Genomic DNA, 22,792 nt, shown 5'->3' on the forward strand with positions numbered 1-22,792 from the left:
CAGCAAACTGACATCATACGCGATCAGCCGGTTTAAGTGGATCCTCCATGACGCATCGGCCATGCTCATTGCTTCTCCCCGGACTGAGGGACCCACTTCAGGCCAAGTTTGCCCTCTTAGATATGAGGATCGTCTAGGGAATACATCATTGGCCTCTCGTAGGGCTACACAGGACTTCATCCCAGTAGAGACCTCGTAATAACGTCACTTGTTTCCATGCTGTGTTGGTTGTCTACTTAAGAGAGGCAAATGCACTTGGCAATTCTGTCTCAACTTCAAATCAATCAACAAACTTATTGCATTTACGACCTATTCTACAACTTTACGAATTCTAAACTTTATACCCGCTTTCAAATATTTTTACCCCGTTACAGTCTTACCAACATGTCTATGCTCAACCCCATTGACGACCCCTCCTACAACACTTCCGGCTCCAGCAACACTTTCGGTCAGAGCCCTGCTGCGCCTGGCTCTTACAACACCTCCAGCGGCTTGGGAGGTTCTCACACTGCTGGCCCTCATACAAGCAACACTGCCAATGAGTTAGATCCCCGTGCGGACAGCGACCGATCGTCAGCTTCTGGTAACTCCTCATCGACAAACCCCCTGAAAAACAACACTTCCGGCTCCTATAGCACCAACAACCCCTTTAGCTCGTCCTACGGCAACAACACCACCGCTGGCCCTCACACCAGCAACACCGCCAATGAGCTCGATCCCCGTGTGGATAGTGACCGCTCATCTGCCTTTGGTCACTCCTCTACCACCAACCCCTTGAAGAACAACACTTCTAGTGCCTACGGTGCCAACAACTCTTACGGCGGCTCGTACGGAACCAACACGACTGCCGGTCCTCACACCAGCAACATCGCGAATGAGGTGGATCCTCGTGTCGACAGTGACCGGTCTTCTGCCTATGGTCACTCTTCTTCGACAAACCCCTTGAAAAACAGCACTTCTGGTGCCTTCGGCTCTAACAACACTTACGGATCATCCTATGGCACCAACACCACCGCTGGCCCTCATACCAGCAACGTTGCGAACGAGATGGACCCTCGTGTCGACAGCGACCGATCTTCCACCACCGGTCTGAACAGCCGTACTCTCCAGGGCTCCGTTCCCGATGCCAGTGCGGGTGGCTTCGGCCATGCTGGAAGCGCCGGACTCACTGGCGCCTCCGGAGCCTCCGGCTACGACCGTACCACTGGTCCTGCTTCCTCGACTGCCGGTCCTCACACCAGCAACGTTGCCAACGAAGTCGACCCTCGCGTCAACAGCGACCTCGACAGCACCGGAGCCCGCAACAACGTGTCTCGAAGCAGCCGCACCACCGGTCCCGCCTCTTCTACGGCCGGACCTCACTCCAGCAACGTTGCCAACGAGGCCGACCCTCGCGTCGACAGCGACCTGAGCAACTCTCGTCACGCCTCGACTCACGACCGAACGACCGGCCCTGCCTCCTCCACCGCAGGCCCTCACTCCAGCAACGTTGCCAACGAAGCCGATCCCCGCGTTGATAGCGACATGAGCAGCGCCCGCAACAGCACCACCGGCACCGGCTCCACCGCCGGCAGCAAGATCAACCCCAACGATGTGCACATCGACACTTCCCTCCCCAACGCCCTTGGCCACGAAGGTAACATCCGCGGCTCGGTCACCGGCCAAGCCAGCGAGGGTGTCGCCGGCGTGCTCCCCATCAGCGGAAGCGCCGGCCCCACCACCACCAAGGTGTTCGAGCCTCACGCGCACGCCAACGGCGGTGATCCCGCTCGCTCGGGTCCTCACTCCTCCGCCACGGCCAACAAGATGGACCCTACAGTCGACAGCGATCGCGACAACCGTGCCCGTCACGAAGGCATGGCTAGCAGCAGCTACAACACCCCCGGCAGTGGTCGCGCTTCTGCCACTGCTGGTCCTCATGACAGCAACGTTGGTAACAAGATAGATCCGACCGTTGACTCTGATCTGGACGGTACTCAGCGTGTCTAAACAAATTTGGATTAGGATGTTATGAGTTACGGATATGGATATAGGCTTTTTCTTTCTGTATGATATGATCTGTATATAGAGCTTTCGGTTTTCTTTTATGAGAATGATAAGTACATATCTTCAATCTTCTCTTCCTTACGAATTTATATCAACAATCTTACATTTAGTAGGTAAAAAGTACATCTCGAACATTGCTGGGTAAAAAAGAAATATTGACAGATCTAACACCAATTAAAAAAAACGAATTAAGCATCCATTACCCATATAACTTCTGTCTGTGATGAAATTCTGACGGTGATTTGTCTGTACGTTCGGCATATCCCTAGATATATATTTTGCCGGATAAGTGACTACATGGGACTTGTTCCACGAATAATTTATTGAGATAAGAATTTTCAGTCTCCCAATTCTACTCTTCAAACATTGAGTCAATCTACAGCATTCGCCGAGCACCACGAAGTGTGTGTTTACTGGTGAGTAAGGGTAGAGCTGTGATCGGTGCGGTTTCGGGCGGTCCATGTTCAAATTTCGGTCCGAAGGTTGAACCTGCAACCGCAGCGGTTTGGTGCGGGTTGAACCAGAAAAATCCGCGTAGTGGAATTTGTTTTCGCGATACGCCCCTTAAGTTAATAGAATATGGAGATAATCATTGATAAAAATCGTATAATAAAAATCGTTTAACAATAGTTCTCGCGAAGTCTTGCAGTCCCGGAAGTTCTAACCAACAACCGCATACGGTCTCTATAGGTAGGGGTTCAACCCGCACCGCAGAGGTTTGGTGCGGGTTGAATACGGGTTTAAAGCAGAAAGTCCGAGAAGTACGAAGTAGACTATTTGAATTAGCCGAAAAGGTCGTTCACAGAGCTGAACACGTAGATATCTGAATTATTAAATTATATAGAACATTAGTCGGTCTGTGGTTGCCAGGGATTCTTGCAGTCCCGCGAGTTAAACCGCAACCGCTTACGGTCCCTAGAAGTAGGGGTTCAACCCGCGCCGCAGAAATTCGGAGCGGGTGCAGTTGCAATTTTGCAGTCCCGAATGCTGAGGGTTCAAACCTGAACCGTCATTATTGCGGATATTTCACCGTGCGGGTCGGGTTGAACCGGTTGAACCCCCTTTGACGGGAGGGTAAGAATTCCGAACACTCCGAAGCATGTTAATAGGCGTCAGATAAGCAATGCACAATGTTTTGCTTCAAGCAGTTCTGTCTATGTATTCGGCTCATGAAGCGAGAAATTTGGTTATGGTATAGTTTCGTTTTGTCCATGTACACCCCCGACATTAAACATGTGTTTGTTTGTTATGTTTTGTTTTCTACGCCGCCAATGACATCATTCAAGTTTTTCCGCTCCGACATTCCGTCCACCCGCGTGCGTCATGTGATCAGATCGAGTCTTCCGCGTATCTCCCTACAACAATAACATGCATAGTTCCGTCTCATCTAGTCAGAAAATGGGAATTATCGACTTTATCAAGGATATCATCCGCCCCGGTAACGGGGTGGACTATCCCAAAAGTGGCGACATGGTGACCGTTCACTATCACGGGTATTTGTACGATCCGACGCGGTCGTGGAATAGGGGGCGTCGGTAAGCTTTACCCTGGTGGAAGCAAAAGGAATGGGTAGAGTATGAATTTCAGATGTGTTTTTTGTGCTGACTGTTGTTCCTATTGGCACAGATTCGACAGCAGTATCAAAAGGGGATATCCGTTTACGTTCCAGATTGGAATGGGCACGGTGATTAAAGGTAAGCATGCTGGACGAGAAAGACGGGTACTTTATGACCTTCCTCTCACAAATGTACAAATAAATAGGATGGGAGGTTGGTATTCTCGGGATGAGTCTTGGTGAAAAGTCTCTACTTACTTTTGGCCCGTATGTTTTGCCCCGTCCCTTCGTGACTCCGGAGAATGGCTTCGCTGACGATTTATTGAAATGTAGGCATTACGGATATGGTGAAAAGTATGCAGAATATCCGTGCCCATTTATTCTTAGATTACACTAACATGTTTCGAAACGAAGGGGAGCGCCTCCTTTTATCCCCGGGAACTCGACTCTTGTTTTGTAAGTTATCCCCTCTGGCTAGATAGGTGTGTCGTCGACTGATTATCATACAGTAATGTCGAGCTGTTAGCGATCAATGGTCGGACTCTTCAGTCGGAGGACTCTGACTGATCGGTTTACATGACTATGTCTCCTGAAGATTGTATCTTATGCCGTTTGGATAGATGGTGTTTCATTTTTGCCGGATATTTTAACATTTTGGGAACCGAAATTTGAAAACAATGGACAGTTCTTGTCTTTTTCTCATGCGACCGCGAGAGCTGAACTTTCTGGTTGACGCTGATAGGTCTCATCGATGCCGCTAATGCATAATCCATGACTGTGATTGTGACTGGCCCCAGAAGGCGCCAAAATAAGGGCTTTTGGCGCCCGCTATCGTATTGCTCTCACACACACCCCGTGAGGGGTCCACTCCATCAGGCGGCAAAAACATACGATATAGACCACTGACTGAGAAAGCCTTGCCGCGTTGATCTTTGGTCAGAGCGGCTGTGGCACCGAAGCTTTATTTCAGCTCGACTCATATGTCATTGAAAATCCACGATATAGAGGGACGAAATTAACGGTCGCCTACCGCGCATGGTAATGCTCAGCATGTTGACGTGTTGAAACTTGTTACATCCAATAAGGTATATTATCTACGACATTATTGTACAATAGGACATGGAGCGCAGAAAGTCCGCACGTAAGGGATCATGTCAACACTTCATCTCAAATTCGAGAAACCTATTTAATGACCTGAGTTAGTTACACCGAAGAATTACACTCGAGCAATAGTCTCGCTCTCGAGAAGATATTCGAGTACCTCTGTCTTCCCTGGAAACAATTATGTCGACCTAGGAGAATGGATGCGCCAGCAGCGTACTCTGCAGTCGGGTAAATTAGAAGGGGATGTCACGCCCTTTGCGTCCAAATCCGAACAGCCTCATGCCTTAACTGTGGTGTACAACAGCGGTGAGAGAAAATGGCATGTTCAGGAGTATACTCAAGAGCAACATGAAGACTTCTACACCAACCCCTCGGCCCCAACAGGAGACTCAGGTGAAATAGTCTTCCTTCGAGGATTCCTATCACCGTCATGGGTGGCGGCCATCGGGAGTAAATATAACGCTGACCCCGAGTTTTTTCGTCGACACATGGACTTTCTTTCGCCTAGCATTGACAGGCATGCGTATAGTTTCCCATCGCTTGCCAGCTCTTCGAACAACATATTTCGGGTTTGTGTGAACACTATCCTTCATCGTGATGATTTCGGCGGGCAGGATCTCCAGTCACAGCGGCTACATCAGTCTAATGAGCTCGCAACGTACAAAGTTCAACAGCTTGGATCTACGAAAGTCTGCTGCGGAGACTCTCTGGTGCGCGAGTACTCCACTGTCTGTTCGTCCTTTTCTGTGATCGAACAATGGATCTCGTTCTGTGTCACAAAGTCAAACAAAGGCTGGTCCGGTAAGATACCATGCATAGATGGTATGAGAAATAACACATGCTAATCTAGAGTAGTGCTCGCCTGGATGGACCACGACAGGCCCTTGGAACAATCCCCCTCAGGTCCTTGGACAAGTCATATCCAAAGCAAGGCCACACCGCTGCCCGTGCTCCAGCATCATCCTAAGATGGCATTTCGAACCACCACGAATCGTCTAGACACGGCGAGCAATGCCGAAGCAGATATGCAACAGAGCACTGCTATCCTCCCAATGCAATACGATTCACTGATCGCGCTAGTCGACTTGGCCCGTCGCGCACAACGGGATCCGTTATCCATGTGCATCCCACTATTTACGCATGCCGCGTTTTCAGAGGTTCAGTTTCTCAATCTCATGGAGTCCAGAATCAATATTCAGATCAACACCATCACCCAAGGCGTACCTGCAGATGCGCTAGAAACACTTCAATATTTTTACAACATTCTGAACCGACATGCCCAACAGCTTAAAGACAGCACACAAGCAATCTACAGACTAGCCGAACGAGGAAGCCACGGACTGGAGGATGTCAAGATAGATAACCACATCCCGAAAGGTGCCGTACCGATGGGTGCCGGCAGGGGCCGACGCCGGCAGACTTCAGAAACCGAAACGGCCCGGACCGTCGGATCCGATAACTCTGACGGGCCCTTCACACCAAAAGGCCTCCTGGGAGACTACGAACAGCTCCATGTTCGTTGTGTCGAGCTCTCAAAAATGTGCACTTGGGGCATCACACTGGCCATGAACAAAGCGACAATAGAGGAGTCACGCAAAGCGATCGAGCAGTCCGAGCGACTCAAGAAGTTGACTTTGCTGGCAACACTCTTCATTCCGCTTACCTTCAGTTCGAGTCTTTTGGGGATGAATATTGATCTGCTTGGGCAAAATGCGGTGAAGTATTGGTGGTTCTTCGTGTTGTGTGTCCCAACGACTCTGGCTGCCTGTATGTTTTATCTCTGGGATACTCTGGTACTGAAGCGGTATTGGGCGAAATTTTGGAAGCGATGTCGCGCTCTTAAGATGAACTTGACGCATGAGAAGGGCGAGAAAGATCCCAGTCATCTTGTGTGACCTATGTACTGAGCATCCGTACTTGATACTGATAAGAGCATTCACTTCCAAAAACGAAGGCCTCCAATCCGCCTGATCATGCAGCGACTCAATCGAGGACGAGATATTGCAATTGAAGCAAGGAATGGAAAAGGCAGAGAGAAAAGGAAACCAAGCTAGAAAGATAATTATCGCTAGAGTGCCTCTCTGCCATGAAGGGAGGATTTAATGTCGTTGATATTTCGAAGGGATATTGATCCACGGCCGTCCAAAGGGTTAGGTGGAAGGGTGTCTACGGACAGCGACCGGGTGTATCGTTGGCGCTTACAGGGGGGTCGTGATTGGAGGCTACCCCGCATCATTGAATCCCTGCTGCTCCCATCAACTTCAGCCTCCTCAGACTCAGTCCTGTTCTCGCTTCATTGTCTCACGAATTTATCGCATGCTGCAGTCATGAGCACAGCGACAGGATTCACCACTCCCAGCTGCCTTCGGGTAGTGCGAAATCCAGGAGATGCGTCTCAGATTGGCATAGAGTAAGAGAGTTCAAAGCCAGGTGGTCTCTGCTCCTTTCACTCACAAAATGGATTAGCATTGTTCTCGTTCCTGGCATCGGAACTATATCGCCGGAGAGTTGGCCATTCGCTAACGAGGAATGGCTGGCGACTTTGCCGGGCCCTGTTGCTGGATTTCGGATACTAGCATATGAATATGCCTCGCCATTTGTCGGCACGAAGCCGTCGTGGGAGTCACTTTTGATGTTAGGTTATGACCTTCTAGAACACATCAGTGATACTCGATCAAGAGACCCGGATAAGGTAAATGGTGTGACAATCGACATGATTTGAATAGCCTGCTAAGGCCTTAGTCCAGAGTGCCGTCAAGCCGATCCTGATAATTTGCCACAGCCTGGGTGGTAGTATAGTCAAACAAGCTCTATGTGTTGCTAACAAGCAATTTCCCCGCTACGGCTCAATTGTTAACGCCATAGCTGGTGTGATCTTCTTGAGCACACCACATCGATATGGTGACAAAAGTACGACATTGGCTCGTTTCCGAGATGTCTTGGAAGCAACAGCGGGAAAGACATTGAAGATTGCGCACGCCAGTGTCGAACAAGAAGGTGCGATGCTGCTCAATCTCGCCGATAGGTTTGAATCAATCTCGCTTCGTACTCCCATTCTATCCGTCTATGAGCTTAGGGAATCGAAGAATAGCTCAGGCTCTTTACTATCACGACCACAGCAGGTTTGTTCAATTGTTTTCTGCTGATTATAGTCACTAAAAATGGTTCTAGTTGGTCGGCCGTGAAGCTTGTTCGACTCATGCACCAATGGAAACGGTTATTGGTCTCAATCTCAACCACCACGATACATGTCAATTTACAAAGAGCATTGGCGGTGAAGGCTTACCACAACTTCAAAGGTTTATTTACGAGACCTTGAATGACGCCCAGCGTGTTGTCACCCTTCGACTTGAAGACCGTAAGTTAAAAACGTTCTGCAAGGCTATGGACCGAAACTCATTTTCTCAGAGGAATATCAATATGCCACCATGAGTGCCTACTCACCTACTATGAGCGAAATGCCGTTGAAATGTAAATTCTAATATTTGTTGCCTAAGTGAACCACACTAATCATATTTAGTGGAGCCGTTGGAATTCACCGAATGCCCATCGAACGAAGTGTCAGAATGGCCATCAAACAGGGCGACTGAGGGCACCTCACTTTCAGGTTTCGAGCTCGTGTATCCCACATCATCCAGCGCCGAGACCCGAATGAAACTAAATTTGCCATGCTTTCTGAACATGCATTCCACAAACGCGGACTTCTGCGGCCGCGAGGATATTTTGGAACGTCTCGCTGCTGAGCTTCTGCCTTCAAAGACAGTAATAACAGCATCGAGCACCCCGCTACGACAATTTGCACTTTGTGGATTCGGTGGAATCGGGAAAACAGAGATCGCTCGAGAATTCTCCCAGCGCTATAAGGATTCCTTCGATGCAGTGTTCTGGGTTGTGGCAGATGAGATCGCCAAGCTAGACTACCATTATCAGCAAATATCCTTAGCACTTGGACTAGAGGATGCCTCCGAGTGCAAGAGCCAGGTTGTCAGCAGAGAGGTTGTAAAAGGGTGGCTCTCCAACCCGCGAAAGAACTTGGCTGAGCCCGACGAGTCTGCTCAACCGGACCAAGCCAGATCAGAAGCATCTTGGCTGCTTATCTTCGACAATGCAGATGATCCAATGATACTAGCGGACTATTGGCCCCAGGGAAGTGGGTCAATTTTGGTGACTAGCCGGGACCCATTGGCCAAGAGCATGTTTACAAGGAGGCCTTCTGGCTTGGACCTCGGTCCACTTTCCCAGCAAGACAGTCTAGACCTCTTCAACCATCTCACATCGCTTTTCGACGAGGCTGAAGACGATACAGCCAAGCAAATCTCCAGTGCACTTGGTGGCGTCCCTCTGGCTATTTCCCAGATGGCAGGGATCATCCGTCGACAGGATCTGACCCTATCAGAGTTCTTAGAGTTATATACAGACCACGAGGAGCATGCGAGTCTTTACGAAACAAAGTTCGATACCAACATAACCACATACCGCCACTCCCTCTCCACTGTCTGGGCATTCGAAAAGCTGAAACCACAAGCTCGCCAACTGTTGGAGTTGATTTCCTTTCTAGATCCGGATGTCATCGGAGAGGATTTGCTGGTTGAAGCAGCAATGGAATTGCTTTCGGATGGCGGCCATTTCAGGAAGAGCAGTTACATTGAAGCGCGAACGGATCTGTTGCAGTCTTCTCTAGTTCAGAGAGATAAGCAAAAGCAGCAGGTATCTGTCCACCGCATTGTCCAAGATGTGGTCTTGGCGACAATGGACGTTGCAAAGAAACAAGAGCTGTTTGGCAAAGTCGTACGAATCCTCTGGGCGGGATGGCCGTCGGCGATGCCCAAGCCATCCAAGGACCCTGAGCTACCCCAACCGAAGTCGACCGGTGGCAGACTGTCCGTTGGTAGGTGGCCTGTCTGCGCCGCCATTTACCCTCACGTTCTGCGGATACATCAGTTGTGGTCAACAATGCCACACCCATCAGAGGTGACTACTTTACTTTTTGCAAAGCTTCTAAATGAGGCCGCATGGTATGTATATTGTCTCACAAGCTTTGTCAATCTTGTCTCATATTCTGTACTAGGTATCAAAAAGAGCGCGGACGAACAAAACACTTTGATGGTTTCTTCGAAACTGCCCAGATTATTTGCGAATCCTCGTCACACCCAGATCGGGACTCTGTGCTTGCAGATATCTACTTCTGCTTGGGAGCTATTTCTATGGACGCGAGTGACTTTGACAACAGCCGAATTTATAAAGAGCGATCTCTGGACTTAGTGTCTAACATATGCAAGTCACTAGGAACCTCGGACGAAAGACTTTATCTCGCATACGCCGAGCGCGGTATCTCACGCATCCAGGACAAAAGATACGAGGAAGGTGAGATAGACCTCAAGGAAGCTCTGAGGATCCGCAAGGCTCTCGGAAACTATGTGCCACGCTCGGGTGAAGCCAATCTGAGCTGGGCGCTTCTTGCGCAGGGGAAGCTCGACGAGTGTAACACGCTGCTACTGGAAAGCTTGGCAGGGAGAGAAAAGGCATTGGGCAAGAATGACCGAGATTCTGTCCGGACTGGGCTCATCCTTTACGTGCTTGGGAATCTTCGTGCGGTGCAAGACCAATTCGATGAGAGTTTCTTGTACCATCAAAGAGCGTGGCACCACATGCGTGCGACAGTGGGCGACCGTGACTTTTACACTGCAACTGTTGCTCATAAAATTGCACAACATCTGGTCCGGATGGGCCGGAGCGAAGAGGCAATGTAAGTGTTGTTCCTTCTTTTCTTTTCTCTGCACTTCTCTTCGTTCTTCCCTCAATTCTGTTATATCCTTTATTGTTTGGTTTTATCTTTCTTGTCTCTTCTCTTTTAAGTTTTCGAGGCGCCTAGGATTTATACTAACCTACAATCAGCTCCATGGTCAATGGCGCACTGGATGTCTGGTCTGTGGACCCCAATGCACATAAAAATGAGATTGCTCGCTCTACCTTTCTGAAAGCCAAAGTGTTCGAGGCGACCGGCAAGGCGCAAAAGGCTTCCATTAGTCTTCGAGTTGCCACTCGTCTGAGGAAGGAAATTACCAAGGAAGATAAAGATGCAAAAACCCTGACTATGGACGACTTTGACGATATTGTTGCTTTTTGGGCTCGTTGATCAATTTCTTTTTTCTTTTCTTTTCTTTTCTTTTTTTCCCGCAAGCGAATCCGAACCAGATAGCAGGAAAGGATATATATGAGATATCCAATGTCAGTCCACAGAACTAAGATTTCCTTCACGTAGAGTCGGGGCCCATTTATTTCACTGACGGTCAAGACTGCTTTTGGATATGAAATAGTAAAGCCCCGGGCGATTGTTTGGTGCTGTGCCTTTGATGCATTTTGAGTCGCAAGCGGGAGACGGCCGCGCTAGACCGGATCCAGGGACGGGACGAACCCCGCAGATCCGATCAATGTGCCGGTCGGAGATAACACGAATGATTGTCAACAAACACATCACCTCAGATATCGGTTGCGTTTTATTGATATAAAACCTTGCTACTATTCGACCTGGCACCGATGTCTCACCATGATAAAGAGCAAGTTGACTCCGGCCGAGATATCTAGTTTTGACCTTCGAGAGGCCCAACTAATAAATCACCACCAGGTTCCCGCCAATCCGGGCATGCATCTTCGACATGGACGGCCTTCTCATCAATTCCGAAGACATAATAACCGAGTCAACCAACAAAATACTTCAAAAGTATGGACGACCGGCGTTCAACCCATCCATTCGAGCCAAGCTCATGGGTATCCCCGATTCAACAAACGGCGATGTTTTCCACAACTGGGCCAACCTGCCTATATCACGCGAGGATTTTGCCCGTGAATCTAAAGAGCAAATGCGATTACATTTTCCGAACTGCACGCCCCTACCGGGTAGTGAGAAACTCCTGTCAACCCTTAGCCGTGCCCAGAGTGCTGCCTCCGGAGGGAAGATCGAGCTGGCATTGGCGTCTACGACGAAGAGCTCTACTTATGAATTGAAGATTTCAAGGCCAGAGACTAGATATCTGCTGGATTTCTTTGAGTCTAGCAGAAGGATTCTGGGTGATGATCCTCGAATCGGTGAGGGTCGAAGCAAGCCCGCGCCGGACATGTATCTCTTGGCGCTGAAGGTGTTGAATGAAGCTATAACACAGTCGGGCGCAAAGCCTATCTCGCCCAGTGAGTGCTTGGTCTTTGAAGATAGTGTAATCGGAGTTGAGGCGGGAAGAAGAGCCGGAATGAGGGTCGTCTGGGTACCGCATCCTGATGTCTCCCTCGAATATGAAACCAGGCAAAAGGAAGTGTTGGCCGGGAGGACAGGATTGATCGAGATTGGAGATGAGTGGCAGCTGGGAGAAATTGACGATGGCTGGGCTGAGGGTATATCTAGCTTGGAATCTTTTGACTACGATAAATATGGTATCAATGTGCGATCATCCTAGAGATAACATGCAGTATATAGATGCCGGTATAGCCGAAAACAAATGCAGCATGACATGTCAATTATTCACAGTTAATTAGCTAGTTCTGGGTGATCGTTGTCGAATAAAGCGCAAGAATACCCAAGCCCATATTGACCTGACGCTTAACATACATTGAGCTCAGCATTTCCTGAAATGTCCCAAGTGATGTTTTCGCCGCAAGGGTTCTCCGTAACAGTGTTGTCGTTAACCTCCAGAGTGACCGAAATGTCACGAGTGATTTCGAACTCATCACGAGCGCTGAGGCGAACCTCCCCACCTCCCTGCACGGTACCACCGCTGATCTCGACGTTGTAACAGTTTTCGATGAGAATGGCATTGTTGCCGTTGTCCTCAAGGTCGATGTTATCAATGACAGCGCCACCAGATTCCGAGACACAGAAGATTCCGCGACCGCCGCCACGAGACTTGACATTCTCAATGTGAACGTTGGTCTCATAGCTACCATCTGCCTGTCGGCCATTGGTGTTGGCAAAACGGAGGGTCGCATACCCAGTTCCTTCCGCAACATTATCACCGTCAACGGTGCCAACTTCGACGTTGACAGAATTCTGGATCAGGAGACCACACTCGCCGACGTCCTTGGCGATGACCGAGCCGATTGTAAGGCCGTCGATATTCCAAATCTCCACAGCGTGGCTGCCAGCTCCAGTCACGTTGATCGTATCCATGCTCACGTTGGAGTTGGCGTCCTCGTCACGGTGGAAGCGAATACCCAAGCCACCGCTGAGATTCATCGTAATTTCACCCAAAGAAAGGTCCGTAACGCCGTAGAACAGTAGACCGAAGTAGGGGTCGCCAGTCATGGTGAGGTATGGAATCTGAACGCCCGTCGTACCGGTAGACTCGATCGCACCACGCCCTTTCTCATTAAATGCGGTATCAATAGTACCGCAGCCTTCGAAGATGATACCACTGCCAAGACTGACAGTGCCGGTGCCGAGAGAGCCTGATGCAATGACGGAGACACGCTCGCCTTCAGCAAGAGAGTCAACCGCAGCTTGGATCGCCTCAATGTAGCTAGAGCCCGAGTACACTTCCTCTGAGCCTTTAGTGGCAGTGAAGGACCCGTCCTCCCCGTCCACCGTCGCTTCAGGCGTACCCGAACCACATTGGGCCCAGGCAGTGGAAGCGAGTGCGACCAACGCGGTGAGTTGAAGGAACCGTGTCATGGCTGTGTACTTTTCACTTTTCTTGATAACTGGAAAATGAGCTGTAACCTGGCCTATAACCCTTCGTCAGGTCGGGTAGCTGAGCTATTAATGTAGGTATCGGACCTGAAGAGGACAAGACGACTAGTCTCTCGGCATGTTTCAATTACAGGGAATTTTGTGAAATCGGGGAAAACAGTCCCGCTGATCTTCATGAACTCGTCAAATTAATACACCAATACGAAGAACATATCGAGCCATCCTCCTTCGCCATGCATTTCAATCTCCGGTGGAGCGCTTGAAGCAGTTTTTCCCGCCCATTCGGGACTCCGCTTTCAAAGTTCACCTTGGCCCAGCATAAGAAAACGTATTGTTCCACTAACTCCGGGTGGCTGAGAGGAGCTATGTGGGGTCGGGCGATTTTATTCCAGGGGCATGACAAGCCATAAGCTGCATGCCCAGTCTGTTTCTGCAGGCTCGCTTGGGGGCTTCAAACGTGAGTTTCGTATCCGCGACCACCAACCATGCATAATTGTATAATAAATCTCGTGAACAAGTTTTAATACTCAAGTCTGGTGGTATCCATGTTAGCTCCCGGCTACTGTACTATAAGAAGGTCAGGTAATACACTTGAAGCTTCGAGTTGGTTTTTCGTACATTCCTGACGGCAATAGTCGGCCAGGTCCAGGATGCTATATTCTGAGATCAACAGGACGAACTGCCGACTGTATCAAACGCCTTACTTTCCACCTGGTCAAACATTGGCAATTGTTTCTTCTGCGGGGATTGCATTGCAATGAGGACGTGTCCGGGTTGGAATCGAACGTCCAAGCACAGTACAAACATAATCTCGGTGTTAAGTAGACCGAGGAAACGTATTTGATGGGCTTTGACCCCTGGAGTAAACAGGAAGTGATCGGCACAGTTCATTATAAGAGCATAACTAGAAGCATAAGGGTAGAAAAAGACCAGTATATGGGAAATGTAATCAATCTTACCCTGGTAAGGAATTTCATTATATGGCAATGGCCGAGATATTAATATCCGGCTGTCCAATCAGTCTTGAACGTGGATAGGCGTTGGTAGAGAAGCAAAACTTGTCAAATTCGGCTGCAGATGCAGCATCTGCAGTAATTGATTGATGATATTAACACTGCTATTGGAAGAAGAATCAGTGGGCGTCACAAGTGGCGTGTGACAAAGCGACATCCACCAAGAGAATACATTATATTGCGATTCTCATACAGTTTGAATATAGCCTGTATGCGTAGTGCAGAACTATTAGCATACAATAATCCTAATGCTATCATGTTTTGTGAATTTGATCCTGATTTCCATTCGAGTCTGCTGGGTGGAGACGGTTCGACGCCTTACAGGCTTGGTGCCTTTATGCCTCAGGCAACACAAGATCGGTCTCACATTCACTACGGAGTAGCTAAGAAAGAAACCGACTTGGAAGGCTCGTTCATGATGATCAGGCACTATATTAGTAAACTCAAATCTATGAAGATTTCCAATAAGAAATACCCAAATCCAAGGAAAAATGACAGATACCCCATCAAAGGGATGCAACAACTTCCTCAACCTCCTTTTCAAGAACCCCCAAGAAGTTCTCTGCTTCGTGAACTGACATCAAATCCAGTGTATAATCAATCTGCCACACGAGCGCATCGTCTGCCTCACTGTGTCTCACCTCCAGCATCGCATTACTCTTACAAGGCAGCTCGTCGCAGTCCAAGGCATCAACGGAGGTTTCTCCAGAATACGCCTGCCCATTGATAATTCCATCATCAATATCGATCGCAAAAGGGGTGAAAATCGAGTCTCCGGACTCATGACTAGTACCGCTTTCAAGTTTACCCCAAACAATATTAACAAGGACGTTGAACTGAAGCTCAGATCCATATGTCTTTAGAAGCTGACGAAGGTCCGTCTGGTCATGGCGAGTACGATCGTCGAGATCGCGTTGAATAGCCTGGGCGCATTCCGAAACAGGACATGAAAGTACATCTTGTACAACAAATGGCAACATGTTCACTGTTGGGCCGGCTATGCTGTGTATTTCCGGGAAATCGTTCGAGCGGCCCGCTTGGAATAGACCGAAAGTTGGGTTCGTGGCGTCTGCGATGCGTGCTAGACTGCGACTGAGGGCGAGAAGAATGAGCGTGGGCATGGAGGTCCCTTTCTGCCGGCATAGAGCCTCGACCTTGCGGAGAATTTGAGGGAAAAGGCCATGTGACGACTTGATATCTAGCGAACTTGACGCACTAAAGACATTGGAGCCCAAGACTGTGGGACTAGCATTGCTGAGGGCTGTGCTCCAGTATAGATCGGGTTTACGCTGTGCGTGGTGAATGAAGGAAGAGAACTCGGTTGGTTCTGGGAGAGGGGCGTTGATGTATAGAGCCTCCAGATCTTTCACCAAGATTGGAATTGACCAGGCATCATATAACGCATGGTGAAGGGTGAGAAGAATGACATCGTTGTCGTGGCATTGCACCAGGCGAATTCTGGCTGGTGGTGTCAGTAGATTGGACGGAGCCGCGGCAGTGTCCTGGAACAAGTCCCTTAGTATATTCTGGATATTTTCAGCATGTAACTGACTGTCGACGAGGACGTCTCTGCCTGACTTGGCAGGCTTAAATACCACCTGCACCACCTCACTCCTGGATACAGCGGCAAATGACGTGCGAAGGATACCATGTCTCTGTTGTAACAGATTCCAAGCATGCTTGAATTGTTCTTCATCAAGCCGAACTCTGCTCTTGAAGGCAAATGTGAATTCCCACAGTCGACAGCCACTTTCAAGCCACCGCGAGATATAGAAGAGCTGACCACTGAGACAAGGTAATATGATCTCGACTTCAGCGTCTGTCAGACATAGCGCCTCCAGTGCCTTAGCTTTTGATTGGGAGTCAACGATAAACTTAGGAGCAGTGACAGTTACTGCTGGTTCCGAAGATGTAAGGAGGCGCTTAGCAGCAAGACTTGAGATACCTTGAACTGTCTTTCCCTGGATAACATCGGCTACAGACAGTTGAAGACCAGAGTCTCGACACCTTGCACTGATATCTATCGCTAGGATAGAGTCAACCCCGAGCGCAAAGATGCTGCTGTTCGTCTGGATTTGCTCGACAGGGGTCCCTGTAACCCTTCCAAGAATCTCCTTGATCATCTCGATGTGGTGTGCGGAGTCTGAGGCGTCAGTACCCTCTTCAGTCAGTGTCTCCAAGGGTGAGGTATGAAGAGGCAGAGCACCAAGATTGGCTGGGAAGCTCAATACTGGAGCATCTGGTGACGCGACAATATCAGCAATATTCTGAGCCAGGCTCTCAAGCCAACCCTGCAGTTCGCCTTGTCCATTGAAAAGATCACGACAAGATACCCGGATGAAAAGCGATTCGGGGGTCTGCTCAAATTCAACATTCAATTTGTAGTGAGGAGACGAAGGCTCTTGATCTGAATGATACGGCTGAAAAATGGATGTGGTATCTGTGGTTTCGGTTTTGTTGAACGTGAAAAGGGCATCGAGCAGAGCAAGGCTGGCACTTCGGCTTCTTACACGCCATGCGTTTTGGACCTCACTCAACGACACATGCTGGTGATGCAGGGATTCTGCGCAAAATTGTTGGATATGCTTCAGGACTGAACGGGTGCTCCGAAGAATCGGATCAAGGGTTAGACGGAATGGCACGGTATTCAGAAGAGGGCCGATTAATGGCGCCGTGACATCGACATCTAGCGCGCGTCCAGACACGACGTGGCCAAATACAACGTCTCGCTGGCCTAGTAAGAGCGCCAATGATCTTCCATAGGCTAGCAATGCAACGGTCTGTAGAGTAACTTCAAGGGAGCCACATTGGCGAAGAAGGTCAATGACTGGTGTTTGGACCTTTACCTCGGCCCATTGTGCTCGGGATCCGAGATGCGAATCTGGTGAAGCTGGTAGTCCGGCAGATTGGTAGCCCGTAACCATATTAATCCACAATTGGGAGGAATTCTCCTGAATATATGCAATTGTCCGAGCAGCAGACGCGAATGTCCCGATGGTAATCTTTAGTCCTTGATAGATCTTCTCCAAAGACCCAAACAGAAGCGGTAGAGAAAAGCCATCGTAGAGACAGTGATGCATGGACACAGCCATCAGCCTCTGGAATCCTTTTTGTAGGATTGTAACACTCCAGGGTGGCTTATGGAAATGCTTCATCTCGGGATAGGTTGTTTGTTCGGAAAGTTGTTTAATGGCTCTAGCGAATGAAGCTTCCTCTGGGCAGTGAGACCATTCCACCAAGGGGTATTTGTGGACCGCAGCTATAAATCCATGGCTGGATTCGGGTCTGTGGAACGAGGTGCGGAGTATATCAGCCTGCTCAGCAAGCTCTTCCCACGCACATTGGAGACGGTCAAGATCAATGGAATCCTCTAAAGTCACGACGTGATGATGGACATAATCCTTGCCTTGGCTGCTTAAGCATTGCCCGATCATGGCTGTTTGCAATGGCGTGCAGCGATAGACTTCTTCAATGGAGTCGTCTGCATTAAAAAGACTGATGTCGGCATTCAAGTTCAACGTAGTCTCTGCCAGTTTGGGTACAGATGGCGGGTTAGAAGGAATTTGGACGTGATTATACAGTGACCCGACGCTTGCATACTTCAAGATGTCGCTTGAAGACACCTGCAGACCCCATTCCCTCAGAGAGCGAGCAAGTCGAATGGAGATAACCGAATCAATTCCCAGGGCGAAGAAGGATATGTTCTTGGAGATTTGAGATTCAGGTAAACCGGTAATCTGACAAACAAGCTGTCGGATTGCTATTTCATCTTCGGTCCAATGATTTTCGTCCCATGTTTGTTGTTCTCTTTCTTGAGATCGAACCAACTCCGGCTCATGAATAATTGCATCTTCATTCGATAAGAGGCTTTGAAGCAGGATCAGAATTGTACTGATCATACTCTCAGCATTTTCAGTCAATGATGGATCACTAACAACCCTCAAACGCAGCGTGACAGCGTCAGTCTCCTTATCCGCTCTGACCTCTAGCGCAAGAGGGTAATCTACCTCCATAACGCTGTCTATTTCTTGCAATAAACGGTCGGCAGCACTGGGGCCCGTGGCAATATAGGAGAACATTGAGTTGAACAATGGCCCCGGGGCCTGGGCATATCGCTGGATAGCGCGGAGAGGAGTATGCTGATGGGGCAAGGACTCTAGACTGGCTTGAGTTTGTGTTCGGATAAGCCCAACGAGGCTTTCTGCACCAGATGAAAGGCGAAGCCGAGTTGGAACGGTGGCTACAAGTGGTACCAGCATTTTCTCTACTAAATCCACCGGTATGGATCGCCCATTCATCACCCGACCGAATATAACATCCGCTTGACCCAGGAGCTTAGCCAGCGCAATGCCCCAGATTGTTTCCAGAACAAGCGGCGTAGTTGTAGATATCTTGGAGGCGAGGCTGGAGAGCTCGGCTAGCTTGAATGGTAATTTCTTCGTGATTATGCGATACGGTGTAGCGCTCGTGTTCTCTGTCAGGGCAATGGCAGGGCGACAATCAGCGAGGTAGCGGACCCAGTATTTCTCAGCCTCTTCTGCGGTGGCGGTCATAAAGTGACAGTAAAGAGGGGTGAGATCGATACAATTAATGGGCGTTTCTCCCGAGTAGTGATCATAAAGCCGGTTAAGGAGCATGTCTATACTAGCACCGTCAAAGATAGAATGATGAATGGATAGCATCAGCCATCCAGGGTGACTGCTGTCTGCTGATGAAGCAGTGATGAGACGAATTGGGGGCTGTATCTCGAGACCACTTATGATACTGGACGCAACATAAGCCTGACGTTTCGTGAAAAAACCCCGAGCAGCTTCTTCATCCGAGACTGTGACCTGATCCAAGGCTATCTGAGCCACTCGAGGTTTCAAAACTACTTGAACCACGCGATCATTGAGAATGGAGAAGCAAGTGCGGAAGATTTCATTCTCTTGGAACAAATCCTCAAATGCCAGTATTAGCGCCTCAAGCGAAATCGCTGGTTGTAACCGAAACATTATATGATTGACGTACAGCGGAGCTGAACTATCCATGGAAATGGAAACCAAGCTTTCTTGAAGAGGCAGAGATGGCCGCACAACAGCTATTGAGGAGTTTAGAATGGGCTTCTGCAACTGCCGGAACTCATAGTCAACGCACAGTAGCTGTTGCGTGGCCTCGGCGAACTGTTCTTCCGATACATGCCCCTGGAAATCTTTGCCTGAGATATCATGACATCTGGGTAAGGCTGCCAATTGCACGATTGTGTTATTACGTAGAATATCGGCTGCAGAACAAACATAGCCAGACTTGCGCATCTGCACTGCTAGGTTCAGCGAACTGAGGCTATCAATTCCCAATTGGAAGATACTGGTTGACTTTGTGACAGGCTTGGGATCTGCCGATGCGATCGAGCAAACGATATCGCAAACCTGCTGTTCGTCCGCTGTCAAGCGATCATCTTCCTGTTCCGCACCAAGTCCGGGAATTGCAACTGTGGACCCATTCGGTTCGTGCAGGAGGTCTGATGGGGGAATGCTTTCATACAGGGCTGCTAGGCGGCGGTTGTCTGCTTTGCCCGATATCTGAACGGGTATGAAATTGACTGGGAGGAGAACACTGGGGACCATATAGACTGGTAATTGCTGGCGACAGCGTTCCAGAACCTGTGGAATCCATCTCTGGTATTCCTCCCTAATGAACTCGGGTTGTCTAGAGACATCCTCCGGTCGGCCGCTGGAAGGGCTAATGAAAGTTATAAGCTGGGGTCGCTTTGTGATTGGGGACGGTGTCACTATTGATGTGACGTTGACTTCACGATCAGCGCATCGGCGGACAGCGATAGATACTTCTTCAAGCTCCAGACGTTGGCCACGGACTTTGGCTTGGCTATCCCGTCGGCCCAGATATTCAACACAGTTATTTGCCATGAGACGCACGATATCCCCCGTCCGGTACATATGCTGTCCTTGAAAATTGACAAACCCTTTTGCATCGGGTCTTCCATGATATCCCTTTGCCACTAGGTCTCCCGTAACACAAAGTTCGCCTGCCTGGCCTCGCTTGACATAATCATTGGTCCCTGGCACAAGCACATGAAGGGTTATATTACCCACTGCGGATCCGATATTTCGCACTGTTGAAGAGGCCGTTACTGTATGGCTCGTCAAGCCAATAGTCACTTCTGTCGGCCCATATGCGTTGACCACAGCTATTAATGGCTTTCCAACGAAGCGCTCAATAATAGTCTCGGATATTTTCTCCCCACCCACTCCAAGGTATCGAAGATCGGGTAACTGCTCAGCACTGATGCCAGTGTGCTCAAGTAAAGAGGGCACAAACCCAGCATGCGATATGCGGCATTGGGTAAGCACCAGACGCAAGTTATCGAGCAACATAGTCCGCGGCGCTGTCACGAGGCGGAGCCCATGTCGCCAGCCCAGCACCATCTCGCATATGTGAACATCAAAGGCCCGGCTAGCGTGAGCCAGATAGCTACCCTTACCTCCCAGTGTGAGCGTGTCTGGCACATGGCGACAGATATATTCGGACTGGGCCTCGGTGAAGGCGGAGAGGTTGCCACGCGTGACAATAACTCCCTTCGGTAGACCCGTGGAACCGGAGGTGTAAAGAAGATAACAGTTATCGGATGGATTTACATCAACTTCAACTGTTTCATCAATGCTATTAATCCCATCGTGAAATGTGACGCTGTTGATGTCAATTACCTCGCACCCCTCCGGAGGAACAACGTCACCCAGGGCCTCCTTGTCAGAGAATAAAGCCGTGGCACCACTGTCACTGAGTAGAAGCACACGACGGGCTTCTGGCAAATCTTCTGCGATGGGAATGTAGCAGTTTCCACTCTTCCAGATCGCTAACACTATCGCATATGCCATGAAAGAGCGACCAAGACAAACGCCGATCGTGCTATTGCGCCAGCCCCGAGCGGCCAGCCAAGAAGAAATGTGGTTTGACTTTCGCGCAAGCTCTTCGTATGACCATGTTCGAGACTTAATCACGTCGTCATTGATAGACTCAATGACTTCCAAGGCCGGCCAGCTCGAATTGGTCTTGGCCCAATGGTCCACCCAGTGGTATGGGGATAGTTTTGGGGCCTGTTCTAACCGTTCGCTCACTGATGGAGTGTATAAGGATAGGAGACCTTCGGGGAAGTGTCGAGTTAGGTCTCGAACCAATTCACTGGGATTTGCAATGATCGCAACTACCAAAGCATCTATCTGCTGTGCCACCAGTTCGAGATGCATATTGTCCATCAAATCGCCACGAACTGAGACTCTGCAAGAGGGGACATTTTGCCTGGAGTTCACAATGGTCAAGGATAGAGGCGGTGTGGCTGTTTCTGGTTGTAAGGATGAATTGGTCGCTGTTGATTCATCGAAGCACGCGTCCTCAGAATATGTGAAGAGCGCAGTGAAGGGCACTTGTGAAGGAGGGCATTGCAAGAGAGCCCTAACTGTCTTAGACGGTACAGCCCGTAGAGCATGCGATTTAGAAACAAGTTGATCAATTTGGCATAGAAGGCTTTCCGCTTTCTCTTGGCCGTTAATAATAATTGGCAATGGTATTGTCGAATTCCAGAGAGGAGACTTGCTTCGTTCCAAGGTGTATTCTCCAATGATCACCCTGTCCGATTCGAGGTACTCTGATAGAACTGACGCGAATGCTGCGCGGAAGACAGTTCCAGTTGACCCGAGACCAATTCGCACTGCAAAGCCCTCGAGCTCTGCCCAAGATGTCCCCACAGCAAGCGTGTGCGACAATATTGGGGGATAATCTGGTTCGAGTGCCATGCGCACACACGACAACGTGGCAAACTGTCTGTCGCAAACACCAACAAATTCTTCGAGCTTGCTGTGCCAAAATTGGGGGCTATCCTCTTTTATTTCATCGCAGCGTAGATATGTCTTCAACTTCTCGCTCAACTCCGCCATCTTGGCCCGATGTTGTATTCCCACGTTATATACAATTCTGGCATTCGAGGACTGCGTATCGATGCACAATAGTAATCTGCCCTGTATTATGTCACGGACTTGTTAGCAATCACATTTATTCTGTCAATTGACACTTTGCACAACCACTCACAGGTCCCATTAAATTTGACAGCATAACACCTTCTCGCTCCAGACATAGCCCAAACCCCACTTCCTCAGGTCTTCCCTTGGAATATCCGACCGGAGGGGCAAGTATTTTTAATTCCATATTGGAATCATCTGCCACACCCTGTGATGCAATTACTACACGCTCGACGACCGATTCACGCTCAGATGTGGTGACCCAGAACGCAATTTTCCGTTGACCGGTCACAGCTATGATTCCCCGCGCATAGCTACCAAGCAAATAATTGATACCCTCATTCGTAGCTAGGTCTTTGACCTGGCCTATTTCGTAAACATGGCC

The 22,792-nt window shown here is 49.2% G+C and overlaps 7 protein-coding genes across 7 annotated transcripts; 5 read left to right on the forward strand and 2 right to left on the reverse strand.

Annotated features, from left to right (window-relative positions):
- Nucleotides 1-384: 384 nt before the first annotated feature.
- Nucleotides 385-1,989, forward strand: LDX57_008706 (uncharacterized protein; the record flags this gene model as incomplete). The annotated part of the gene is made up of 1 exon (XM_046090428.1): nucleotides 385-1,989. One exon carries the CDS (start codon nucleotides 385-387, stop codon nucleotides 1,987-1,989), a length of 1,605 nt encoding a protein of 534 aa, XP_045946403.1.
- Nucleotides 1,990-3,444: 1,455 nt separating this feature from the next.
- FPR1 (FKBP-type peptidyl-prolyl cis-trans isomerase) lies at nucleotides 3,445-4,168 on the forward strand (the record flags this gene model as incomplete). The annotated part of the gene is made up of 6 exons (XM_046090429.1): nucleotides 3,445-3,581; nucleotides 3,673-3,740; nucleotides 3,808-3,868; nucleotides 3,935-3,955; nucleotides 4,016-4,057; nucleotides 4,111-4,168. 6 exons carry the CDS (start codon nucleotides 3,445-3,447, stop codon nucleotides 4,166-4,168), a joined length of 387 nt encoding a protein of 128 aa, XP_045946404.1.
- A 737-nt stretch (nucleotides 4,169-4,905) lies between these two features.
- LDX57_008708 (uncharacterized protein) lies at nucleotides 4,906-6,600 on the forward strand (the record flags this gene model as incomplete). Its single annotated transcript, XM_046090430.1, has 2 exons — nucleotides 4,906-5,506; nucleotides 5,561-6,600. The coding sequence occupies 2 exons, from the start codon at nucleotides 4,906-4,908 to the stop codon at nucleotides 6,598-6,600; spliced, it is 1,641 nt and encodes a 546-aa protein (XP_045946405.1).
- A 1,312-nt stretch (nucleotides 6,601-7,912) lies between these two features.
- On the forward strand, nucleotides 7,913-10,841 carry LDX57_008709 (NB-ARC and TPR domain protein; the record flags this gene model as incomplete). The annotated part of the gene is made up of 5 exons (XM_046090431.1): nucleotides 7,913-8,063; nucleotides 8,114-8,176; nucleotides 8,226-9,720; nucleotides 9,774-10,451; nucleotides 10,601-10,841. 5 exons carry the CDS (start codon nucleotides 7,913-7,915, stop codon nucleotides 10,839-10,841), a joined length of 2,628 nt encoding a protein of 875 aa, XP_045946406.1.
- A 520-nt stretch (nucleotides 10,842-11,361) lies between these two features.
- LDX57_008710 (putative HAD superfamily hydrolase) lies at nucleotides 11,362-12,153 on the forward strand (the record flags this gene model as incomplete). Its single annotated transcript, XM_046090432.1, has 1 exon — nucleotides 11,362-12,153. The coding sequence occupies one exon, from the start codon at nucleotides 11,362-11,364 to the stop codon at nucleotides 12,151-12,153; it is 792 nt and encodes a 263-aa protein (XP_045946407.1).
- Nucleotides 12,154-12,296: 143 nt separating this feature from the next.
- LDX57_008711 (uncharacterized protein) lies at nucleotides 12,297-13,364 on the reverse strand (the record flags this gene model as incomplete). Its single annotated transcript, XM_046090433.1, has 1 exon — nucleotides 12,297-13,364. The coding sequence occupies one exon, from the start codon at nucleotides 13,362-13,364 to the stop codon at nucleotides 12,297-12,299; it is 1,068 nt and encodes a 355-aa protein (XP_045946408.1).
- A 1,537-nt stretch (nucleotides 13,365-14,901) lies between these two features.
- On the reverse strand, nucleotides 14,902-21,639 carry LDX57_008712 (uncharacterized protein; the record flags this gene model as incomplete). Its single annotated transcript, XM_046090434.1, has 1 exon — nucleotides 14,902-21,639. The coding sequence occupies one exon, from the start codon at nucleotides 21,637-21,639 to the stop codon at nucleotides 14,902-14,904; it is 6,738 nt and encodes a 2,245-aa protein (XP_045946409.1).
- Between the last annotated feature and the right edge of the window lie 1,153 nt (nucleotides 21,640-22,792).

The sequence above is a fragment of the Aspergillus melleus genome (assembly GCF_016097325.1).
Source record: "Aspergillus melleus strain CBS 546.65 chromosome Unknown contig5, whole genome shotgun sequence".
Lineage (NCBI taxonomy): Eukaryota > Fungi > Ascomycota > Eurotiomycetes > Eurotiales > Aspergillaceae > Aspergillus > Aspergillus melleus.